Source organism: Schistocerca piceifrons, chromosome 3, assembly GCF_021461385.2.
Source record: "Schistocerca piceifrons isolate TAMUIC-IGC-003096 chromosome 3, iqSchPice1.1, whole genome shotgun sequence".
NCBI classification, from domain to species: Eukaryota; Metazoa; Arthropoda; class Insecta; order Orthoptera; family Acrididae; genus Schistocerca; species Schistocerca piceifrons.
The window spans coordinates 62,576,475-62,600,719 of record NC_060140.1 but is presented as its reverse complement, the minus strand read 5'-3'; the positions used below and the strand labels follow the sequence as shown (position 1 = coordinate 62,600,719).

Genomic DNA, 24,245 nt, shown 5'->3' with positions numbered 1-24,245 from the left:
GAGTCCTGTGGGACCATCACTGGTAAACGCTAACATCATTCCAACCCTTCAACAGCGTGGATGTGCGGGTAGGATCATTTTTACGCAAGATGGCGCTCCTCCGCACACTGCAGCGGCTATTGACGAGGCTACTGCAGACATTTTCGAAATGCCGCAATTATTAGCCGTCATTTCCCCACAGTCTGGTCGTCCAGGTCACCTTATCTTTTCTATGGGACTTTTCCCTGTGGGGTCATCTGAAATGTGTTATGTTCTGTGCTCCCATTATGAACGTAGCTGAATTGAAGGCACACATTGTGCGCGCATTCTGAACGTGACCCCCGAGACTCTCCGATCAGTTGTGTCACATGCTGTTTCTAGATTTCAACTTCTGGCACAAAACGGTGGACAACATATTGAACATGTCTTGCGCCAGTCTGACGACAGTTAGAAACCTATGTCATTTTGCTTTTTATGCGGTTTTTGGCCCCAGAATAATTACAAACCGATTTTTCCCATCCGATGTCGGACCTCGCCGGGCTGGATTGTCCTACGTCTTACCTAACTAACAGTGTCACAACTACTGACTGCCGAACTTGTGCAGTCACGTACGGTGGAGAGTACGGATGGTGAAATTTGCAATTTAAACCATAGCCGTCGTATTGTTATACATCTGTCATCTGTAGCCGACCCCATTTAACAGCGCCACCTGTTGGTAAAATTTTCTTTAACTTTAGTCCCATGACGTTTCCCCTGCGTCGATAATACGCTGTCCAAATGTGACATTCTGAGCAGCGGTTCTCTTTCAACGGCGTTTTGAAACTGGAACTTTAATTATGAAAACGCTGTTCGCAGAGGAATAATCCTTGCAGCATTCTTCGCCCATGACTCAGACAAGTGGTCTGCATTACGTACGACAGAAAGACACACGAAGTTCGTGTGGCGAGCGCCGGAAATCTTAGCCTTTATCGATTCCGCGGCTGAGAACTGCTAGATAGTCGTGTGCCGCGAGCAAATGAAGAGCGCGCGCCTCCCTGGGCCCCCTACACACCACCCAGGCCCTCCCTAGCCACTCCCCCCACCATCACCTCTCCCCTCCCACCCCCACCCCCCAGACAACACTGCGGCCGACGTCCCTCAGGGCCGTGCTCGCAGAACGCTAGCACAAGATAACCTACTCCAGTGCAGCGGTTCCTGAACTCTCTGCTGTAGGATGCGAAAAAATGAAACAGTGAATTATTTCCGCAAAAAATGCATTCCTTCTTCGTTGCAGTTTTTTCCGCTGTAACCGACTCCGCGTCTTCGTATCTCGGAATGCCACTTTTTACGATTTATTGCATCTTATGATTGGAGACAAACAATTCTTGGTGATATTGAGCAAAAATAACAATTGGCTTGAGCGCGATGAAATTTTTTTGGACACGGAGAATCTGAATCTCTCCACTCATTGGACTGTGATTTCAATTCCGGTTCAAAGTCTCTAATCCACGTTTCATCAATAGCGACAATTCAACATAGGAATTGTCGACCTTCACGGTCGAATCGTTTGAGCAACGTTGCAACGTCCAGGCGTTTCTGCTTCTCTTCAGCAGTCCAACAGTGTGGGACACATCGCAGAAATTTCTCTCTTCTCCAAATCATTTATCATAATACGGAATACTGACGTTGGGGGAATTCCCGTGGCTTCAGAGTTTTTCTTACACGTCTCACTGCGATCTTTTAGAGCACCTGCCATAACTTTCACACTTCGTTCAGCTGCAGCCGTTTTGGCCTCCTGGGTCTTTAATTATCGTCTACGCTCATACAGCCGTCACGAAAACAAACTCAACGCGAAACTGTGTAATGTTCCACTCTAAACTCCCCAGAAACTTCACTCCACGCACTGTCGATTTCTGTAAGGTCTCTGTCGCGTGTAGTTTCAACTTTGACTTCTGGTCTACAACAATCACAGTACCCGAGATTCCTGCAGCGTCCGTTTCTACCTCTCGCAAATTTTATGTTAAGAGTACACAGCGAAAAAACAAATCACGTGCTTCTTTCTCAAGCTCCCAACTACATCTGACAATTTTCATTGTTGCATCAAACAATCCACAATAATACCAACCTGTGCATTATTTATGAAACTTACCTCGTAGTATTAATCAACAGTCGCTTGTTCCTTCGTGTAAATTAATTGCGTATCGAAAGACACGCACACGCTATTAAGCTACATGCAATAATAATAGCACTACTACTACTACTACTACTACTACTACTACTACTACTAACAACCTCCTCCTCGACCACCACCACCACCACCACCACCACCACCTGAGACATAGTTTACGATAGGCATCTGCTCTCAATGTCACTTTCGGTAACCTATGTATAGGCAATAAGATAATTTTTTATCGTGTATGACTCCAGATTCTTACGTGAACCGTACGCCCAATCGTACAAAGGCACAACAACTACTCGTTAATTCCCTTTGAGAACTTCCAGCAGTAATGACGCACCATCACTGCCTTTCTGCAACAATCAAAATATCTGAAAATTAAGCAGAAATGGTGTGAGGAGAACACCTATAGTTATCTGTTTCACTGCTGAGCGCGAGGAAAGGCATTCGCAACATAGCATCGTGCATGTATAAAAGCCCCTTCTCCAACCACGTGGACTTTGTGTGCGTCGGTCCCCTCCCATTACCATGACAAAGCGCACCCCAGGCACCTTAAACAGATGAGCCAATGATCCGTTCGCGGTAGTGGGACGCATGGAAGTCACCCAGTTTGTAACTGCGAGCCACGCTTCAGCTGCGAAAGGTCAGAATCTTTCGGTTCAAAGGGCTCTACGGCTCGCCTAACACGCGATTTCTACGATTCTGCAGGCATTCCCCGTGAATGTCAGACTATCGCCCTATAAAATACTTCCAACGTTCTCTTCCGTGACGTTTTTTCTAAAACTAGCTGATGTTCTGTATCTGAGGGCCTCGCTGCCTAGCGAGAAGTGAATCCAACAGGTTCTGATGCTATAGGCCTAACTTCAATTCATCTGCAGTTGATTAAGTATAACCACGTCGGCAATGGAACCTGAATAAAAAATCTTTTAAGACGTGATGTTTGTTGTCGTCGTCGTCGTCGAGTTCTTTCTGAGCCTGGTTCGATGCAGTGCTCCACGCTAGTATTATCCTGAAGAAATGTCCCACCTCTAAATTACTAGCGCTACGTAATCCATCTGAACTTTTTTAGTGTATTCTGCCACTGATCTCCCTATACAATTTGTACTCCTTCCCACTTCCTTCCTTGATGTTGCACGCTGTTTTCTGTCAATCGATACCCTAATACTTCACTTAGTCAAATTGTACCACGAGTCTGCTCCAACCCAACACAGTACCTTTTCTTCCGAAGCACTACGTTTCAAAAACTTCTATTCTGTCCTTATCTGAACTACTTATTGTTCACGTTTCACTTCCGTACAAGGCTATTTCTAGACTAGTACCTTCAGAAAAGCTTCCGTAACACAAATTTATATTCGACATAGACAAATTCCTCTTTTTCAGAAATGCGCTTCTCGCTATTGACAACCTGCATTTTATATCCTCTCTAGTTCAGTCACCATCAGTTATTTTGATGTCCAAATAGCCAAGCCTGTCGACTAATTTCCTCAACATCGCCTCACTTAAGTCGACTACACTCCATTTTCTTGTTTTATTGATGCTCATGTCGTAACCTCCTTTCCTTTCAAGACACTACTACTGTCAACTACGTCTCCAAATCCTTTATCGTCTCAAAGAAATGCGTCACTGGCAAAGCTCAAAGTTTTTATTTCTTTTTCCTGAACTTTCTAGTTGGTTCCTTCACGACCTGGTCACTGTAAAGGCTGAACACCATTCGAAAGAGGCTACAGCGCTGTCTCACAAGATTCTCAATTACTGCTTCACTTTCATGTCCTTCGACTCTTATAGGACCATTACTTTTGTCAGATACATATAAAAGACATATTATAGGAGGCTTTAAGCAGATGATGCTGTTCTACACGGGTAAGTCGCAACGCTTGAAAATTATACCGAAATTCAGGAAGACCTGCAGAGTATCGACGCTTGGTGCAGAGAGACGTAGCTGACCTTCAACATAAACAAATGTAAAGTATTGCGTATACATATACAAAAATATCCACATTAGTATGACTTCAAGATCGCAGAAGAATCACAGGAAGCTGTTACTTCCATAAAATATTTAGAAGTATGCTTGTGGAGCAATTTAACGAGGAACGACCACAGAACACTAGGCGCAGTAGAGGTAACTGCCAGAAGCATCCATTGGAAGAACCCTCGGGAAATTTATCTCAACACTGAGGGTGTCTTACAAAACCCTCCTTCGACCAGTACTTTAATACTGCTCGTCAGTATGGGATCTGTACCAGAGAGGATCGACAAAGGAAATAGAGAAGAGAGAAAGAACAGCGCGTTCCTTACACTGGAGAGGCAAAGAAACAGGCACACCAGCCTAATATCGTGTAGGGCCCCCGCGAGCACGCAGAAGTGCCGCAACACGACATGGCATGGACTGGACTAATGTCTGAAGTAATGCTGGAGGAAACTGACACCGTGAATCCTGCAGGGCTGTCCATAACGAGGGGGTGGAGATCTCTTCTGAACAGCACGTTGCAAGGCATACCAGATACGCTCAATAATGTTCATGTTAGGGGTGTTTGGTGGCCAGCGGAAGTATGTTCCTGGAGCCACTCTGTAGCCTTTCTGGACGTGTGGGTGTCTCATTGGCCTACTGGAATTGCCCAAATCCGTCGGAATGCACAAGGGACATGAATGGACGCAGGTGATCAGACATGATGCTTACGTACGTGTCACCTGTCAAGAGTCGTATCTAGACATATCAGGGGTGCCATATCACTAACTGCACACGCCCCACGCCATTACAGAGCCTTCACCAGCTTGGACAGTCTCCTGCTGACATAAAGGGTCCATGGATTCATGAGGTTGTCGCCGTACACGTCCATCCGCTTGATACAACGTGAAACAAGACTCGTCCAACCAAGCAAAATGTTTTCAGTCATCAACAGTGCAATGTCGGTGTTGATGGGCCCAGACGAGGCGTGTAAATCTTTGTGTTGTGCAGTTAGCAAGGGTACACAAGTGGACCTTCGGTTCCGAAGGCCCATATCGATGATGTTTCGCTGAATGGTTCGCAAGCTCACATTTCTTGATGCCTCAGCATTGAAATCTACAGCAATTTTTGGAAGGGTTGCACTTCTGTCATGATGAACGGTTCACTTCAGTCATCGTTGGTCCCGTTCTTGTAGATCTTTTTCCGGCCCCAGCGATGTCGCAGGATTTGATGTTTTATCGGATTCCTGAAATTCGCGGTACACTTGTGAAATGGTCATATGGGAAAAATCCCCACTTCATCGCTACCTCGGAGATCCTGCGTCCCATCGCTCGTGCACCGACTGTAACACCACGTTCGAACACACTAAAATCTTGATAACCTGCTATTGTAGCAGCAATAACCGATCTAAAAACTGCGCCAGACAGCTGTCTTGTATAGGCGATGCCGACCGCAGCGCAGTATTCTGCCTGGTCACGTATCTCTCTACTGATACAGATGCCTATCCCAGTTTCTTTGGCACTTCATTGTAGTAAGCACGAGAGCGTCACAGAGATGATCAACCAATTCTAGTGGCAGACTCTGAAAGATTGACGTTCTGCAGCACGGTGTTTATTATTATTATTATTATTATTAAAATTGTGGCTGCGTACGTTCTTCGAATAGTCAATAAATATATTGCTTCCTCCTGTATATATCTCGCGAAAATACTATGACAAAGAAATTAGATTCGAACCCGCAAGGAGGCTTACCGGCAATCTTTCTTCCCGCGAACCATTCGCGACTGGAACAGGAAAGGAAGAAGTGACAGTGGAACACAAAATACTCTCCACCACATACCGCAAGGTGGCTTGCGGATCAGAAATTTAGAACCCCGAGGCTGGGTCTGTACAATTTGTACATAACCTTTCGGTCTCTGTATTTTATCCCAGCTACCTTCAGAATTTAAAGACTGGGGGATGATTATTTGCATTCGGGAGGAATGTTTGTAATATGCGAGGCAATACTGACCGTACGTTTTATCTTAGAATATAGACTGAAAAAGGCAAACCTGTACTTGTATAATTTGTAGATCTAGGGAGCGTTTGGAAATACTGACGGGAAACACGAAGTGAAATTCTAGAACATAATGCAGAAACGTATTTGTTTGTACAGGGCAGTGGTGAAGGGCAGCAGAGGCAATGGTCCGAAGCAGCCGTGCGGCAGCCGCTAACCGCGCATTCAGCATTAAAACGCTGGGCCTTTAGCAATTGCAGTTGACGTGCTAGGAGAACTGTCTGCCGTTTCCACCATGCTATGTCAGTAAACGTAGCCGACGGCAATACGCCAAACACCATTCGTCCGATTAACTGACTGACTACCAAGACGTATTTATGAGGCTGAACGCTTCTTTCGAAGAACTGTCCGACGTGGTGTGCGTAGATTGCCAACTATCAAAGTGTTGGTGCTGATGGTACAAGGAAAGTTACCGAACGACATGAGATAGGGCGGTGAGAGGGGGGGGGGGGGGGGGGCGAGCAGTGGTTGGAACATTACCCAGTTCTTATAGATTACGTGGTTATTGCAACAATCCGTAGCGGCAACACTTCCTCATAGTTAACCGCGTCATCTGAGAAAAAACAGTGCTGCCTTTCCCCTCGCGCGAAATCGGTGACTACGTAAAATGTCTGATACCGCGTTGCTACGTCAGCAGTGTTAAAATTTGACAAACTTGTTGGTCTTAGTCGAATGTTCTTACCGTTTCATATGAGGATGCAATGGAGAAGTACTGATTGTTTATACGCCATCTTATAAGTTTTCTTCTCGAAACCACCACCACCACCACCACCACCACATCTGTTCTCCTTATCATAACCATCATCATTCCATTCCTTCGTTTCTCTTCCCGTTTTTATCCACTTCATCTATGCGAAAGTGCAGTGGTCAGTATACTGGACTCATTCGAGAGGATGTCGGTTCAGATCTCCACGAGGTCTTTCAGATTTACGTTTTCCTTGGTTTCCCCAATAGATTAACACACGCTTAAGGCGAATGCCGGGATTATTCCTTTGAAAAAGGACGCGGTCGATTTTCTGCCACAACTGATGACCTTTACGTCGTCGGGACAAACGGTAATCTTCCTTCCTGGTTGCTAGTAACAGCAGGATCACACATCCACTGCCGATCGCATGCCGACAGCAGTATGAATTTGGTCGAATGCTGCACCCGGAGTTATCAGCTGCTGCGACAATTTAATAGACCATCGCTGCACCGCCCGCCTACTGTCGAGAAACACGACAATGACACTTCACGCACTCTTCCGATCATCGAACGCGGTCTCTAAGACGTCTGGTCTCTCCTTAGCTTTCCCAAAGAAACCCGTGTGGCACATGACGCGATAGCGTTGTCATAGCCTGCATTACCGACACCAGTCGCAACAGGTGGAGGTATTTAAGGGGGAGTGGCCAATCTCCCCCCCCCCCACCTCCCCGTCCCCATGGAAATTAGAGCATACAGTTTTTAATCATTACAGAATTCTCATGCACTTCTAGCAGTGAAGGGATAACCATCAATTCTCTGGGGTATAATAAGTTATTTGTGTCACCTACAAAAATTTAGTTCTTGTGATAGGACACGTCTCTAATATTACCAACGTATTTAAATCTGAAATGGCACCATTATCGTCTTCCCCTGCTCCCTGGATAAATTCCTCCAGACATCCATGCCTCATCTGCCACCTAGGCACGATTGCTAGACGCTACTGCAGCTAACGGGTGGCTTTTTACAAGATATTCAGTTGCTGCTGCCAACCATGTGTTCGAAGGTGAATGACCCTGTTATGTTTATGTGCAACTTACGGGTCGTATTATATGTGAATACAGCTTCATACAAGTGGGATCGTGCTTCAAAGTCTTTCGTTTTCCATTAAATTTTAGTACGCTCAACAGATAAATATTTCTTACCCCTTTAAAAGATATGCTAGTCCCGCTCGTAGCCCTGGAGATGGAGTAAATCTGATAAAAGGTTGTCCTGTAACGCTACATAGCAGACTTACGTCATGGTACCGAAGTGGTGGTGTACGTGCCACTCGGTTGTATGGAAAGACGGGTCGACGTGGCGACTTGACGGAAAGAAGCTACTGTATTTGGATGTGCTGACGACAAACCGTGAATGGAATTGCTCGGTCTTTTGGTTTCTCAACGTGATCTGGCCAACATGTTTACGAGGGCTGTTCAAACAGTATCTGACATTTATTGTTGAAACCAATAATGAATAGGGCGCATTTTCTACGTTTGTGGGCATACGTAATCCGCATGCCTGATTTTTTCACGACTGCGGGAACAACTAGTCGTTGGATGGCCGTTGACAACTGAACACTTGTAGGCAGTATTTGTTGAATTTTGTGTTGTGTGCAAAATGACAGAAGGTGAAACAACGTCCCTGCATCACAGCTTAGCGATACTCAAGTTGAAACAATCCGTGTGATTCAACAAGGGTTCAGAGACGAAACAATGGGCAACACACACAAAAAGGAGCTGTACAACCGCTCCAAAGATGGCCGCTCATCCGTGAAGATTAAAGCACATTCAAGTAGACGCTCAACGTGCGCGAATGAGGCTTTTATTGATCATGTACGGACTGTGGTGATGCAGGATGGACGAAATTAGTATTGCATTCATTCATTCCATTTTAATGGAACATTTTTATATCAGGAAGATCCCAGCAAAATTTGTGTCAACGTTGCTAGCAACTGAGCAGAAGTAACTTGCTTCGGAGATCGCACAGGACATGTTGGATACTGCCAACGGTAATCCCAACTTTAACACAATGGTCACTGGTCATGAGTCCTGGGTTAACGGGTACGAACCAGAAACAAAGTTCTAGTCATCGTACTGGAGACGTCCATCATCCCAGAGAGGCACGTCATCAGCGATGTGGAAGTCATGCTGACCGTCTGTTTTGACTCCGATGGCGTGGTCCATCACGAGTATGCCCTACCAAGTACAAGTGTCAAATATGGAGTACTACCAATAGGTTCTGCGTCGCCTCTGTGAAGCAGTGAACGGCCGGACTTGGGGGCACCTTCATCACAATAATGCACCCGCTCATCTTTCTCAATTCATTCAGAGTTTTTTGGCCAAACACAACACGGCTGTTGTTTGTCAGCCTCCATATTCCCCTGATTTAACGTCTACTCACTTCTGGCTTTCCCCCAAACTGAAAAAGAAGCTTAAAGGGGCCAGTTTTAACAAGGGGAAGACATCACGCAGAATTCTATGGAGCAGCTGCGCGGCATACCAAAAGATGCTTCTTTCCAGCGATGCTTCCGGCAGTGACAGCAGCATTGGGAGGGGTGTGTAGGGGCTTAAGTGTGTAGGGGCTTAGGAGACTACTTCTTTCAAGAGTGCTAGTTCTGCATGGTTCGCAGAAGAGCTTCTGTAAAGTTTGGAAGGTAGGAGACGAGATACTGGCAGAAGTAAAGCTGTGGGTACTGGACGTGAGTCGTGCTTCGGTAGCTCATTGGTAGAGCACTTGCCCGCGAAAGGCAAAGGTCCCGAGTTCGAGTCTCGGTCGGGCACACAGTTTTAATCTGCCAGGAAGTTTCATACTTTGTAGATGACTAGTGTCAATTTTACCTAAATAAATGAAGTCCGATACTTTCTTAACCGCTCTCGTACAAGGAATGGTGTACCACTTGTCATGTAACACGGCATAAAATCGGTGGTGGTAGAAAGATTTGAATCGAAAGGGGCTGGATACAACTGTCACGCCTCGTCAATGACAATCGGCTTCAGACATGATGGAATTGCTGCAATCAGTGAATCCGGTTCCATCTCTATCAATTTTCTAGCCAGCAGTGCGAAGGGAACTGCACGCAGTGGTCATCTGGATTCACGTACGCCACAAAATGGTACCTAATACTTTAGGTTATCTGTGGGCGAAACACGGGTACGGGACTGTAGCGTGTTTCGACGAGTCGCGAATTTTACCCCTTTTTCAAATAATGATTCGAGGCAACGAGCGCACCGACGGCCAGGGTGGCGTGCAGTTCAGCATGGAGGGTGGTTCCTGTCTTCCAAAACGACAGCAGCCGTGTTGGCTGCACACACGCAGTCCTGGGCTGGGGAACGCCCAGTGACCCTCGACTGGCCCGCTAAATCACAAGTTCTTAATCCCGTACGAAATGCCGGAAAGTAGAGTCAGTTTCCTCGCAATTTTGTACCGTTAGCTCTGTGGGATCTAATGATCAATGAAGAAACTTCGATACTCGTCACCACGGAACTGATGCCACTAGAGATCGTGTCACACCGAATTGCCGTGACTTCTCCTGATGCGCATCTCTTATTTTCCCAAGTGCTTAGGATTGTTCGTTCGAACAGTGATTGAACATAACGCAAACTGGTAAATCGTAACGACAGGTATCCTAATAGAGTGGAACATCCAGGTCTTTCGATATTAGACCTAGCGAGACGTGATCGTAACTGGATTCAGTCAAGCCATATGATACCTGGTAGCAACGGGCGAGGAATACGTAGCGAAATGGATCTCACAGCTGTTTCCATTTACTGGCATAAGTGCGACTTATGACAGCTCTTGCTTAAACGCAATTTCATTGGACACAGTGAAATACTGCTTGGGTGAGTGAGATACGAGAGTAGCGAAAAAAACGCACAGCAAATACAGGGCTATTACAAATGATTGGAGCGATTTCATAAATTCACTGTAGCTCCATTCATTGACATATGGTCACGACACACTACAGATACGTAGAAAAACTCAAAGTTTTGTTCGGCTGAAGCCGCACTTCAGGTTTCTGCCGCCAGAGCGCTCGAGATCGCGGTGAGACAAAATGGCGACAGGAGCCGAGAAAGCGTATGTCGTGCTTGAAATGCACTCACATCAGTCAGTCATAACACTGCAACGACACTTCAGGACGAAGTTCAACAAAGATCCACCAACTGCTGACTCCATTCGGCGATGGTATGGGCAGTTTAAAGCTTCTGGATGCCTCTGTAAGGGGAAATCAACGGGTCGGCCTGCAGTGAGCGAAGAAACGGTTGAACGCGTGCGGGCAAGTTTCACGCGTAGCCCGCGGAAGTCGACGAATAAAGCAAGCAGGGAGCTAAACGTACCACAGCCGACGGTTTGGAAAATCTTACGGAAAAGGCTAAAGCAGAAGCATTTCTTAAACAGGAGATTGGAAAACCGATGGATCGGTCGTGGTGGAGATCATGATCAACAATTCACGTCATGACCTCCACGCTCTCCCGACTTAACCCCATGCGATTTCTTTCTGTGGGGTTATGTGAAAGATTCAGTGTTTAAACCTCCTCTACCAAGAAACGTGCCAGAACTGCGAGCTCGCATCAACGATGCTTTCGAACTCATTGATGGGGACATGCTGCGCCGAGTGTGGGAGGAACTTTATTATCGGCTTGATGTCTGCCGAATCACTAAAGGGGCACATATCGAACATTTGTGAATGCCTAAAAAAACTTTTCGAGTTTTTGTATGTGTGTGCAAAGCATTGTGAAAATACCTCAAATAATAAAGTTACTGTAGAGCTGTGAAATCGCTTCAATCATTTGTAATAACCCTGTACAGTAAGGCGACAGTCGTCGGATACCTCTTAACATCGTGTCGGCCCTTCTTATAACCGGCCCAGTGCAGCAACTCGACGTGGTATGGAATTAAAAGAGTCGTTGGAAGTCCGTGCAGAAATACTTAGCCATGCTGCCTCTATAACCGTCCGAAAGCGTTTCCGGTGCAGAATTTTGTGTATGAACTGAATTCTCGATTATGCCCCACAAACGTTTGACGCGATTCATGACGGGCGATCTCCGTGGCCACATCATTCGCTCTAATCGTCCAGAGTGTCCTTCGAACCAGTCGTGAACAACTGAGGACTGGCGACATTGGGCATTGCCAGCCATAAAAAACTCATCATTGTTTTGGGAAATAAATGGCTGAAAAAGGTCTCCAAATAGCCGAACATCCAGGGGAACCAGTCCAGTCCACGTAAACACAGCCCACACCATTATGGAGTCACCACGAGCCTGCAGAGAGGCTTGTTGACAACTTGGGTCCATGGCTTCGTGGGTCTGCACCACACACTGACCCTACCATCAGCTATTGCCAACTGAAATCAGGACTCATCTGACCAGCCCACGATTTCCCTATCGTGACAGATTCAACCGGTATCACCACAAGTCCAGAAAAGACGCTGCACGTGATGTTCGACTAGCAAAGGCACTCGCGTCGGTGGTCTGCTGCCAAATTTCGCTGCGCTGTCCCAGTATACGTTCGCCGAATGCCCCGCATTCATTTATGCGGTTATTTCAAACTTGCCTGTTAGTACTTACAACTCTACGCAAACGTCACTGTTCTCCGTCGTTAAGAGAAAGCCGTCTGCCACTGCGTTGTCCGTGGCGAGACAATGCGTGAAATTTGGCATTCTCGACACACTCTTGTCACTGGGGACCTCGGAATACTGAATTCCCTAACTATTTCCGCAACTGAATGTACCATTTCGCGCTCAAAGTCTGCCAATTCCCGTCGGCCGGCCATAATCACGCAGGGAACCTGGGAAGCTTTTTACATGGACCACCTGAGTACAAATGACAGCTCCACTATAATGTACTGCCCTGTTACACCTTGTGTACGCGATACTACCGCCATCTGTATACATGCATATCGCTGTACCATCACATTTGTCACCTCAGTGAGGCAGAACTAAGAATGATACCGAAAGCTCCCGGAAACCTACTTCGGAAACTGAAAAACATTCAGCGTAAAGTTTGAGTATTTTCCAGCTCGCTGGGTACAGGTCCTGTAGGCATCACGATGATTAAATTGGACCAATAATAAGATGCACGAGGGCATACACAGCAACCATTCCTCCCATGCTCCATTCAATAATGAGACATAGGTGGTACAGAAGTCCCAAGGAAGAACATCGTACCGTGGTGTCGCAGCTCTCGCGCCCTATGAGATACCACTCAGTTTCTGTATGTTGTTATTGCGCCATCTCAGCTCTGCTGTGGTGTCTTCTGTTTTTTCTAAGAAAAGTTTCTATCAACAGTTACTCCCAAATTTTTTGGAAGTCATGGTGGTGGAGGACTTTTTTGTCACTAAAGGTGACATTCAGCTTTGCATTTTTCCATTCCGTTAATATCAAAACAGCATACCAAAGCTGTACATGTCCCCTAGGTGACGGCAAACTAGTATCAAAGCTTGCAGCAAGACCTATCTATTACAGATCTCCTGGCTTAATAATATGAATGCATAAATTGAATTAAAGAGATTTCACAATATCGATCCAGAATTTGCGATTTGTTATTGTTAAAACAATGACGGCTTCCAAATTGGCCGAGTCTACAGAAAGTGTTCAACAAACAGTATTGAGAAAAAACGTAAACCTCATATCAGTGTTTTCGCTGAGCTAATTCTTACAATTTTCGTCAAGTCTCAACAACAACGACTGGAACTCATTCAGTTAATATTTTGCCAACCAATCACCTCCACAAGAAGACTACTTTTTTTGCAGAATTTCGTCGTGGCCGTGCTTTCGTCAGTGACAAATTTCGTGCAGTTCTAACAAAATCGGTAGTTGTCCCAAAAAACATCGATGTAGTTTCAAAAATTACTGAAGAATACTGTCACTTGGCTTACCGTGAGATATAGGCTTGCCTGCTTGAATAGCTGGCTGTGAAGAGGATCAGTTGCCGAGGGATTCCGCACAATATTGGCCAAAGCTCAAAAACTGGCTCTTGTCCACGCAAATGCTGAAAACATTCGACTGAACTATTACAGAATTCGTTACTAGGTCGTAACGGCAGAGTAAACTTCTATGTACACGAACGACCCGAATACCAAGGGGCAATCAGTTGTTTGGGCGTTCCAAGCTGAACGTAAACCAACGTAAGTTATTCGTTCGCCAGGCACTTCTAAAAAAATTATAGCTTGACAATGTACACTATCTGATCAAAAGTAGCCGCCCATGTGGCTGAAAATGGCGCCCCCCATCGGTAATGCTGGAATTCAATATGGTGTTGGCCCACCCTTAGCCTTCATGACAGTTTCCACTCTCGCAGGCATACGTTCAATCAGGTGCTGGAGAGTTTCTTGGGATATGACAGCCCACTCTCCACCGAGTGCTGCACTGAGGAGAGGTATAGATGTCGGTCGGTAAGGCTTGGCACGAATCCGGCGTTCCAAAACAGCCCAAAGGTCTTCTATAGGATTCAGGTCAGGACTCTGTGCAGGACAGTCCATTACAGGGATGCTCTTGTCGTGTAACCACTCCGCCACAGGCCGTGCATTATGAACAGGTGCTCGATCGTGTTGAAAGATACAATCGCCATCCCCGAATTGCTCTTCAACAGTGGGAAGCAAGAAGGTGCTTAAAACATCACTGTAGACCTGTGCTGTGACAGTGCCACGCAAAACGACAGGGGGTGCAAGCCCCCTCCACGAAAAACATGACCACACCATAAAACCATCGCCTCCGAATTTCACTGTTAGCACTACACACGCTGGCAGATGACGTTCACCGGGCATTCGCTACACTCACACCCTGCCATCAGATCGCCACATTGTGTACCGTGATTCGTCACTCCACAACGTTTTCCCACTGTTCAATCTTCCAATGTTTACGCTCCTTACATCAAGCGAGGCGTTGTTTGGCCTGTTACACATTACGACCCTCTTTAACAGTGGGCTGTCTGTCAGTCAACAGAGGAGGTCGGCCCGTATGCCTTTGTGCTGTACGTGTCTCTTCACGTTTGCACTTCACTATCACATCGGAAACAATGGACCTTGGGATGTTCAGGAGTGCGTAAATCTCGCGTACAGACGTATGACAAGTGACACCCAATCACCTGACCACGTTCGAAGTCCATTAGTTCTGCTCTCTCACGATGTCCAATGACTACTGAGGTCGCTGATACGGAGTACCTGGCAGTAGGTGGCAGCACAAAGCACCTAATATGAAAAACGTATGTTTTGGGAAGTGTCCCGATACTTTTGATTACATAGTGTAGTTTTTCGGGGCGACATTCTTGAATAAATGTTTCACGCAACTCTTGTCGCGTCAGATTGGTATCCAGTGTGTCTTTGGACGAGTTCCTCCGCTGCCTTCGTCAAGAGACTTCAGTAGGCCGTTCGGTACTCTTTTCGGTTGGCCGAATTGTAAGTACCGAGTATTCTAACGAACTCCGCTGGCGATGGCAGAGGAAATCGTTGACAGTTTTTGAGACTGAATGCAAATCTGGCACGGCAAGATCTTCGTGAAGCACTTATTCGAAAAAATCCTAGCTTCAGTCTGGGCACGTCGCGGCCATTACTTTTGGAGGATCGAAGAACAATTAACGCTGAGTGATACACAACCCATCATTCTTAATCATAACAGAGCAGGCACCCGCTCAGCACGCAAAACAATTGCAATAACGACGCGGAACTGCTACTTTTTGTTCCCTGTGTGAAACAAACCACCCTTGGACAGCGAGTTTGATCATCTCAGTGCACTGTTGAATCGCTGGGAAACCGTACGTTTGATGTGCCAACGTCAGAACAGAAAAAAAAAAGTTTCCAGAACTGTTTCGAACCATGTTGTTGTTGTGGTCTTCAGTCCTGAGACTGGTTTGATGCAGCTCTCCATGCTACTCTATCCTGTGCAAGCTTCTTCATCTCCCAGTACCTACTGCAACCTACATCCTTCTGAATCTGCTTAGTGTATTCATCTCTTGGTCTCCCTCTACGATTTTTACCCTCCACGGTGCCCTCCAATGCTAAATTTGTGATCCCTTGATGCCTCAAAACATGTCCTACCAACTGATCCCTTCTTCTAGTCAAGTTGTGCCACAAACTTCTCTTCTCCCCAATCCTATTCAGTACCTCCTCATTAGTTACGTGGGTTTCGAACCATACAGGCCAATATATAATTACGGGAACACGGTTCTGGTTTGAGAAAACACAAATTATTCTTGTTTAATACCCAAAAATGTTTCGGCTAAGTTTCACCATCGTCAGTGAGTACTTTCTTACTATCACATATTGATGTTTATGTGGCTCTTTGACATTGAGCACAGTTTATATTTTGCTCCAGTGTGTCACTTTTTGTTTCCGTTTTCTCATGCCTCTAGAAGGCATATGAAGTGTGCTTTCTTGCACACACTGTATGTCAAAGTTCACATACCCATAGAGGCATGAAAAAGCAGAAACAACAAATGACAAACTTGAGCAACATATCAGCTGTACCGAAAACATGTCAGATAGCCACATAAATACAAGTGTGTGATAGTAAGAAAATCAACACACTGATGATTGTGAAACTTAACCGAAACATGTTTGGCTGTTAAATAAGAATAATTCTTGTTCGCTCAGGACAAAACGGTATTTCCATATGTATACAGGGTGGACTAGAACTCTGCCAACAAACTTTCAATAGTGCTACTACAGACCAAAATAAGAAAAAAGTCTATTAAACATAGGCTTTAAAGTGAGTACCTTAAGGTCTAGGAGCTGCAGTTCATCTCCACTACTGTAAAACATCTCTTCTATTGAACTGTTCATAATATGCGCATTTTACGGCCCATGTTTACTGGACTTTTGTTTCCTTGTTTTGGTCCATATTACCATCTTTAAAAGTTTGTAGGCGAAGTTCTGGTTTACACTGTATACTAAACAGCAAATACGGACAAAAACTGAGCTGCAACAACAAGGTGAATGAAGACGAATAATTTGAGAAGGTGGCAGGGGTAAAATACAGGGAGCGAAAGGCTATTTACAATTGGTACAAAAACCAGAAGGGCATGAAAGGGAAGCGGTGGTTGGGAGGGGAGTGAGACAGGGTTGTAGCCTATACCCGATGTTATTCCATCTGTATATTGAGCAAGCACAAAAAATTGGGGTAAGAATTAAAATCCACGGATAAGAAATAAAAACTTTGAGGTTTGCTGATGACACTGTAGTTCTGTCAGAGACAGCGAAGGGTCTGGGAGAGCAGTTAAATGGAATGGACGGTGTCCTGAAAGGAGGATATAAGATGAACATCAACAAAAGCAAAACGAGGATAATGGAATGTAGTCTAAATAAATCAGGTGATGTTGAGGGAATTGAGACAAAGTAGTAGATTTTTGCTATTTGGGGAGCAAAATAACTGACGATGGTCTAAGTAGAGAGGATATAAAATGTAGACTGGCAATGGCGAGGAAAGAGTTTCTGAAGAAGAGAAATTTGTTAACATTGACTACAGATTTAAGTGTCAGGAAGCCCTTTCTGAAAGTAATTGTATGGAGTGTAGCCGTGTATGGAAGTGAAACATGGACGATAAATAGTTTAGACAAGAATAGAATAAAAACTTTGGAAATGTAGTGCTACAGAAGAATGCTGAAGATTAGATGGGTAGATCACATAACTAATGAGGAGGTACTGAATAGAATTGGAGAGAAGAGAAATCTGTGGCACAGCTTGACTAGAAGGGATCGGTTGGTAGGACATATTCTGAGGCCTCAAGGGATCATCAATTTAGTACTGGAAGGAAGCGAGGAGGGTAAAAACCGTAGAAACCAAGAAGTGAATACACTAAGCAGATGCAGAAGGATGTAGGTTGCAGTAGTTACTCTGAGATGAAGCAGCTTGCATACGTTAGAGTAGCGTGGAGAGCTGCATCAAACCAGTCTCTGGATTTGAAGACCACAACAATTTGGGAAAACGATTAGTACAAAAAGTATTCTTTTTGTGAAAACAAACGACGGCATTCGTATACAGCAGTGCCGAAAAAAACTGCGCGCTGAAGCGCGGCAGCGGCGTGCGGAAAGTTTTGGTTTCGTACAATCGTTGCACCCCCTATCGCTTCGCAGCGTGATTCGCTCGCCGGAGCGGAGTGGGGGGAACCTTGTCACTCACTGTCTCGCACGTGGGCAGCTGTGCCCTCTGTAGGCTCACCTCGCTACATGCAACGCCACCTGGCAGGCGAGAGTGCCTGCGAACCAACTCGAAGTCCTGTCGCTCAGTCACCCCAACAAGAGGCGCTCTATCAGAAACCACGTGCACGGAACGACGAACACCTACACTAACGAACAAGCCTCTTCAGTCTTCTGAACGAAACTTTTCAGCGAAGCACAAGAAAACTGGAAATTCAAGACCTTTTACATTGGCATCCCCACGAAGCACGTACATTCCCCGCACACGCATTGTAACATCACGCCTGCGACTGCACATGTCAAACACTTCACTCTGTATAAAAGTAAACAATTACACTTATCCATCCACTAACGTTTCACTTTTTTCTGGTGCAGAGTTTAATTAAAAACATATCCTATACTCCGGTCCTGACATATGGAAGTTTCCTTTGGTTGCAAGCATACGCGTCAGCAAGGGTGAGGGAAGGGGCACTTGCCCCCCCGGCCCCTTCCCTCCTGGAATCGGGAGTACAGAGGTTTTACTTAATACTCACTTCTAGAATGAGTGGACAATCAATTTTCTGAGATGTGACATGTTCTTCTGTATCACTTACAAAATTTATTTCTTGTGACATGACACGTCTAGAAACTGACCAACTCATTTATATAAAAATAACCTATTTTCGAGTCTTGCCCACATTTGGATAAACTTCTTCGGGCGCCCGTGGTTGTATATTAGGAACCCTAAATCCTCCAACACCCACCTCTGCCATTTCAGCACGTATTTGCCTGAAAATCTGGAGTACAGACCTTGGCTCTGTGATTAGTCACAGTATTCTAGCAGCTCGTTCTACCTTTATGGGTATTAAAACATCTGTGAGAGCTCTGAACAAAGTATCAAAATGAAAACATTTACAGTGTCCAAACGTTTCTTTTTTTTTCTTCAATCCGTCGCCCTCTAAGCAGGCGCGGGCAACAGTAAGCTTTTTGTGATGAGCTCAAATGTCAAAGGAAGTACGGCAAAGCTTCACAGATGTGCCAGCTAGTGAAAGAATCGCCTGAAATCTGTCGGGGAAAAATTTGAAAACGCAAATCTGGATGGCCGAGAGGAGATTTGAAGTCGACTCCTCCCCGATTACGCATCCAATGAAGTCTCCGACGCGTCATCTCTCAATATCTCCTCAAACACCAATCGAGAAATCTGAATTTAGTATTTCCGTGAATCACTGAACTGGTGTGGCGGAATGTTTCCCCAATCGGTCACTCAGATTCCTTTCCTCGCGTTTTTTAACTCGCGTTCTGTCTCCAAAAGGACCTAGAGGGCAGATGCTGAAGGTAAATGAATAAGCATTCATACATCAAAAATTACCGGCAACTTCAGCACTTTATGTTTCACTGTCAGTAGAACCCCGCTATTCAGTACGTAAATTCCATCCCACATCTGCACGACCATTCGTTAGTCTATATGAAGAGCCCAACATTCTGCAGGAAACATCAGTAGTGGGTTTTCGCTTCTCCTGTATCGTTGACGATTCATCTTTCGCTCAAAAATAATATTTATCTGGGTAGAACCCGAGGCCCTATCGCTAGAAAACAAAACCGTTAGAGGATTAAAGTAGAATGGAAAGTATCGCTGAGAACATGAAGCGCACAGATCACTGCCCATTCAGCGTCTAAAATTACAGCACTTCTACATCATTGTAAGATGTTGTAACAAAGGAGAATTCACATTTTTCTTGACAGTTTATTTATGGAATAACAATGCACTATACAACTGTCTTCTAAATAAAATTGTGCGCCCTACTACATTCTCTCGCTTAGTTAAGAAAGTTGCGCAGAACAGACCAGAACGCATCGTCCCATGCCCAGGAAACGGAGCGCCGTTTTCGAAGTTTGCTTGGTATTTTGGAGGTGCACCTTGATTAAGTACTGCACACCCCTATTTACACTTTTCGAGATTTTCAAATGGACACCACACTCACGTGCGTCTGGCAAGAATTGTTCTAAGAAGGGCCAAATGCCTTCAGCTGCCGTTCAATGAAATATACATATCTAGTCGGATGTACGGTTCATTGGAAACAAGCATGAATTTAGCGGTTCTGCGTGCCAACTTCAGAATGTTGTTAATTGTAGCCAAAAAACGAGTTTATGAGATTATGACACCCGTTAAGGTACAACGATCAATTTAAAGGGCAATTTGCTCGAATCTTTCGTATCTGCGGTATGTACCCCACTGAATTGCCGCACAAGTCAAGGCAGATACTGCAAGAAAATGAGTGAGAAGGTTAAACACGAAAGACAAAAAGCATTGGCTGTTGTGACATCTATCCTACGCGGGTGTTGCGGACCTGTTGCCTGGCTTTGTGACAACGTTCAAGAATATTCTTCATATGACCATTTTTCAACTACATGCGTTCTTTAGCCAGTATTCTTGGGGTAAATAACGTCAGTTATAATTCATCTCGCTTAGTCGGCGTTAACACTTTCAATTTGTGTTTATGTCATTTACATACAACCTCAACGTCGAATCCACTGGTTCTAAACGTATCTGTCGAATCCACTGGTTCTAAACGTATCTATCATTGTATTTATCAACCTTGGCATCCCGTATATAAATCACTATTGTTACTGTCAACGCATTCAATTGTTAATGTGAACAAGAGCGCTAATCTTTTGCATTGCAGACCTGTTTACATAAAGATTTACAAAGACAAGAACGTTTTGTGTGTGAATATCTCGGTATGGCAGAAATAACGACTGCACAATATTTGTTTCTCCTGAGATATACATAACGTACTTTTGTAATCATCGTTGTAACTGTACGGGATGTACGTCGGGCGAACGACTAACAATGTTTTGGGAGGAGTTTATGGAAAAAACCACGTAAATCACACATACCTGTATTTCACCGAGAGATATGATGTGCCTCTGAGCATCACGGAGTTGCACCTGGATATGGATATTCTGAAAAAATAAACATTGAAATTTCGATTACTTTCAGGCGTTCTCTAATGCTCGTACTTAAAAAATGTGTTTAAAACTGACTATTTTAAAAAAAAACTTACGGTTGGATCTTCATTTTTCTTCTTCACCATCACCTGCAAACAGCGTTTTATTAATGACAATGCAGACAACAAGTAACCACAAAGCGAAACAAAAAAGGTGTAATGTCACAGACAGTAATATAACTACAATATATGACAAAAAGGAACAAATGATATAATTTATGCTAATGCATTACACGATGAAAAGTTAAAGTTAAAGACTGATAACTATAGTATGTCAATTAAAATTTGGTAAAGTAACGGTGAGTACCGCACTTTACGTCGCGTGCTTCCTTTACACAGAACTAACGTGAAGCTTGTGTTTGACATTTATCTCCTAGACACTGCACATCTTACACAGATCTACTATGGACACACTACTTTCATTCATATGTTACTTATATTGTATTCGTAGCACTGTGAGCAAGTTGTGTAGCGTCCTTCTATTCCTCAAACTTCTGCAATCTTATTACAGATGGCTGAATGTGACCTTGATGGCTACTAAACATCCGTTTGTTAACTCAGATATGTTTATAAAAGTTCTAAGTGGATTCCACGAGTTATCTTAGTTGCTCCTCAAGGCGTCGTCATATTCCAAAAGTTTCGAAAAGTACCTTCTTTAGTCATGACTCCTACTGTAACAAAACCATGTCGCCAACTTATAACTTTAACGACAGGATACTAATGAGAAATTACCAAATACGCACGACTTTATTTCAAATAAGACGCAGAGTTATGCAGGGCAGTAAGTTTTCTAGTTATCTTGCTTCAATGAGTACACTACGCGGTCACATAAAAATCAAACTACTCCGCAGCTAACAACGATTAAACAGGCAGAAATTGACTCCTGTATTAATGTACAGTGTACAGATCAGCGAGCGCGCATCATTTTCTCGCGGCTGAATATTTTTTTCATTGTGTTCATTGCGAACTATCACCAAGAAGTGCGAAGACGTAGTTCAGCAAGTGCGCCTGTGTCTGACTTTCCGGAAAACAGCTTAGCGAAGGAAAGAAGCTCAAATATAACTTCGTTTCTTACCTGATGATTCAGGATAGCAATCTTGAGCTGATTCTGGATATGCCTAATATCTGCCTGGAATGCTTTTGACACTTCCATTTTCACGTATCTACACAAAATCACTCACTATTTTAAATGAACACATCAGTCTTCCGAGTCGGCGCGATGCAACACCACACCGCCAGCCTGAGTGCTTTCTAAAGGTGGCAGTGGTAGGCATGCCGAAGCACACAATAAAGAAATCGACGCATAGTCGTGCGCTGTCCTAGTTTTAAAATAAAATGTTTGTTTTATGTTCGGTGGAATAATTTTACATTTTAAAATATCACAAAAATTGTAAAACATTATTAATACCTTATTTTTAATTAAGTAAAGACGTTAAATACTACACCTTTTAGCGATCTGCCTGAGAACCAAGTTTTGTGGCGACGTGATGTGTAAGTACGTTGCCGACAACGACTACGTCATGAAAATGTTGTCGGTTGTGATACAGAGCACGAAAGGTTAGAAAGTGGTATGTAAAGACTACATATGCATGTTGGTTACTGCATATTCTTAAATGCAAATTTTAATGTTTTAAATGTAGCTATTGTGAGTTGACTGCCAGTACTGTAAAAGAAATTTCAATTCTTGCACACAACATAACCTCAAATAGTTGTGTTTCTGGCGGGTGTGTGATTCCTATTTACATTTTTGGTTCATTAATCGGAAACAGAGGCTTCAAGGAAAATCTGTGGAGTCTTTATTTTGTGACAATGGCGAAAAGAATTGCATCTTCGGACTTAAACCATGATAACTGGGATAAGGAAGACAAACGTGAAGAAGCGGGAACATTTCGCAAAGCTGATAACAGTACCCTTCAGTCACGAGTAATAAGACAGGCTAAACGTAGATCAACATCAAGCCCTTATAGTTCTTCAGGTTCACCGCCGAAAACGGTAAGATAATATAAACATAACTGTTTTATTAATTACCTGCTAACTGCGTTTGCAATATACTTTCAACTTTGTGTGTTTACAAATTTTATTGGCTAATCTTAGTAATAATTACGTCCAAGCATTTGATATTTTGGGGATTACTGAATGGTATGTAAATAAGTGTGTTAGTTTGAAGATATATTCAGTAGATTCTGAAACAGTTTTTACTCTTCAGAGAAATAGACATTGTAAAACTGTAATAACTTAAAATTTCGGATAGCTATTAACAGAAAAGCCAGATGCTTTGTACTTTCAGTGTCTGCCTCTCTTCTGTAGAAGCTGTCACATTAATACTGTAGCGAAATATTTTTGTAATTATCAGTTTAGGAAGTCTGAAACATTGGAAGTGTTGTATGCATGTATCGTTGTAATATTGCTCTGCTAGCACTCTACCAAATAACAATATTAGTTTCTGCTTTTCTTCTATTGAGCTGTATTCACAAAAACTGTAGGGCTAGCATCAGCAATCAAATATAGTAACAGCAATTTCTATTAAAACTTCCAAAGCTTTCCGTTGCAGTGACGTATTTTTAAAGTACAGAATGAGAGAAAATACTTGTCAAAACCAGCTCTTATGTTTTTTTATGAGCATTTAGAAGGGGTATAAAGATTGTCAGAGTTTAATGCTCAAACTGTGTTTGATACTCATTGAAGCCTAAATATTATGATGATTTCTTTTAAGAAAACATTAAATTTGACTTGGAACCCAAGCACTTATAAGCTCTAGGCCTACATGAAACGAAAATGACCCAAAATGAGTGAAAAGTCAGTCAGTTTAGTGGATTGTGCATTGAACTGAAGTTGAGTGATGCTTCATTACAGACTGTTTGAGCAGCACTGAAACTATATACAGGTATATCTTGTTTTTTGTTAGTCTTCGCTTAGTTCCTCAAGTGTGCTCAGAGCCTCAGCAGTGATAGCCTTCAGTAAATTACAATAAACTGTTTATTAAGAATCGCTATCCTTTTCACAGATGATAATGTGTTTTAAACCCAGTGTGCATCGTTTTTAACAACTTCACGTCAGAATTATTATGAAAGGATAGTTGTACTCATCGTATAGTGGAGATGCTGAGTCACACATAAGAATAATAAAAAGACTGGCAGAAAGTCGACCAACATTCTCTCTCTCTGGGATGCCGTCCCAGACAGTTAATGTTGGTAAACTTTCTGACAGTCTTTTTGTTGTGCCCATCTGTGACTCAGCATCTCTGATCCATGGTGAGTAACAACTATATACTTCTC

The 24,245-nt window shown here is 43.9% G+C and overlaps 2 protein-coding genes across 4 annotated transcripts in view; one reads left to right on the top strand and one right to left on the bottom strand.

Annotated features, from left to right (window-relative positions):
• Nucleotides 1–22,473, bottom strand: part of LOC124787638 (PHD finger protein 21A-like) — a 119,452-nt gene extending 96,979 nt beyond the window's left edge. For 2 of the 3 annotated variants that reach the window (XM_047254413.1, XM_047254412.1), the window contains exons 1-4: nucleotides 22,416–22,473; nucleotides 22,046–22,289; nucleotides 21,028–21,060; nucleotides 20,861–20,926 (exon numbers count right to left, since the gene is read on the bottom strand). In XM_047254413.1, coding sequence (XP_047110369.1) covers nucleotides 20,861–20,926; nucleotides 21,028–21,060; nucleotides 22,046–22,123 — 177 coding nt within the window. In that variant the 5' untranslated portion in view covers nucleotides 22,124–22,289; nucleotides 22,416–22,473. Of the gene's footprint in view, nucleotides 1–20,860; nucleotides 20,927–21,027; nucleotides 21,061–21,277; nucleotides 21,442–22,045; nucleotides 22,290–22,415 lie in introns of those variants that run through there. The other variant, XM_047254414.1, reaches the window with a different exon arrangement.
• The window catches only part of LOC124787639 (nuclear pore complex protein Nup50), a 39,066-nt gene continuing 37,203 nt past the window's right edge, over nucleotides 22,383–24,245 (top strand). The window contains exons 1-2 of the mRNA XM_047254415.1: nucleotides 22,383–22,538; nucleotides 22,740–22,962. Coding sequence (XP_047110371.1) covers nucleotides 22,780–22,962 — 183 coding nt within the window. The 5' untranslated portion in view covers nucleotides 22,383–22,538; nucleotides 22,740–22,779. The remainder of the gene's footprint in view (nucleotides 22,539–22,739; nucleotides 22,963–24,245) is intronic.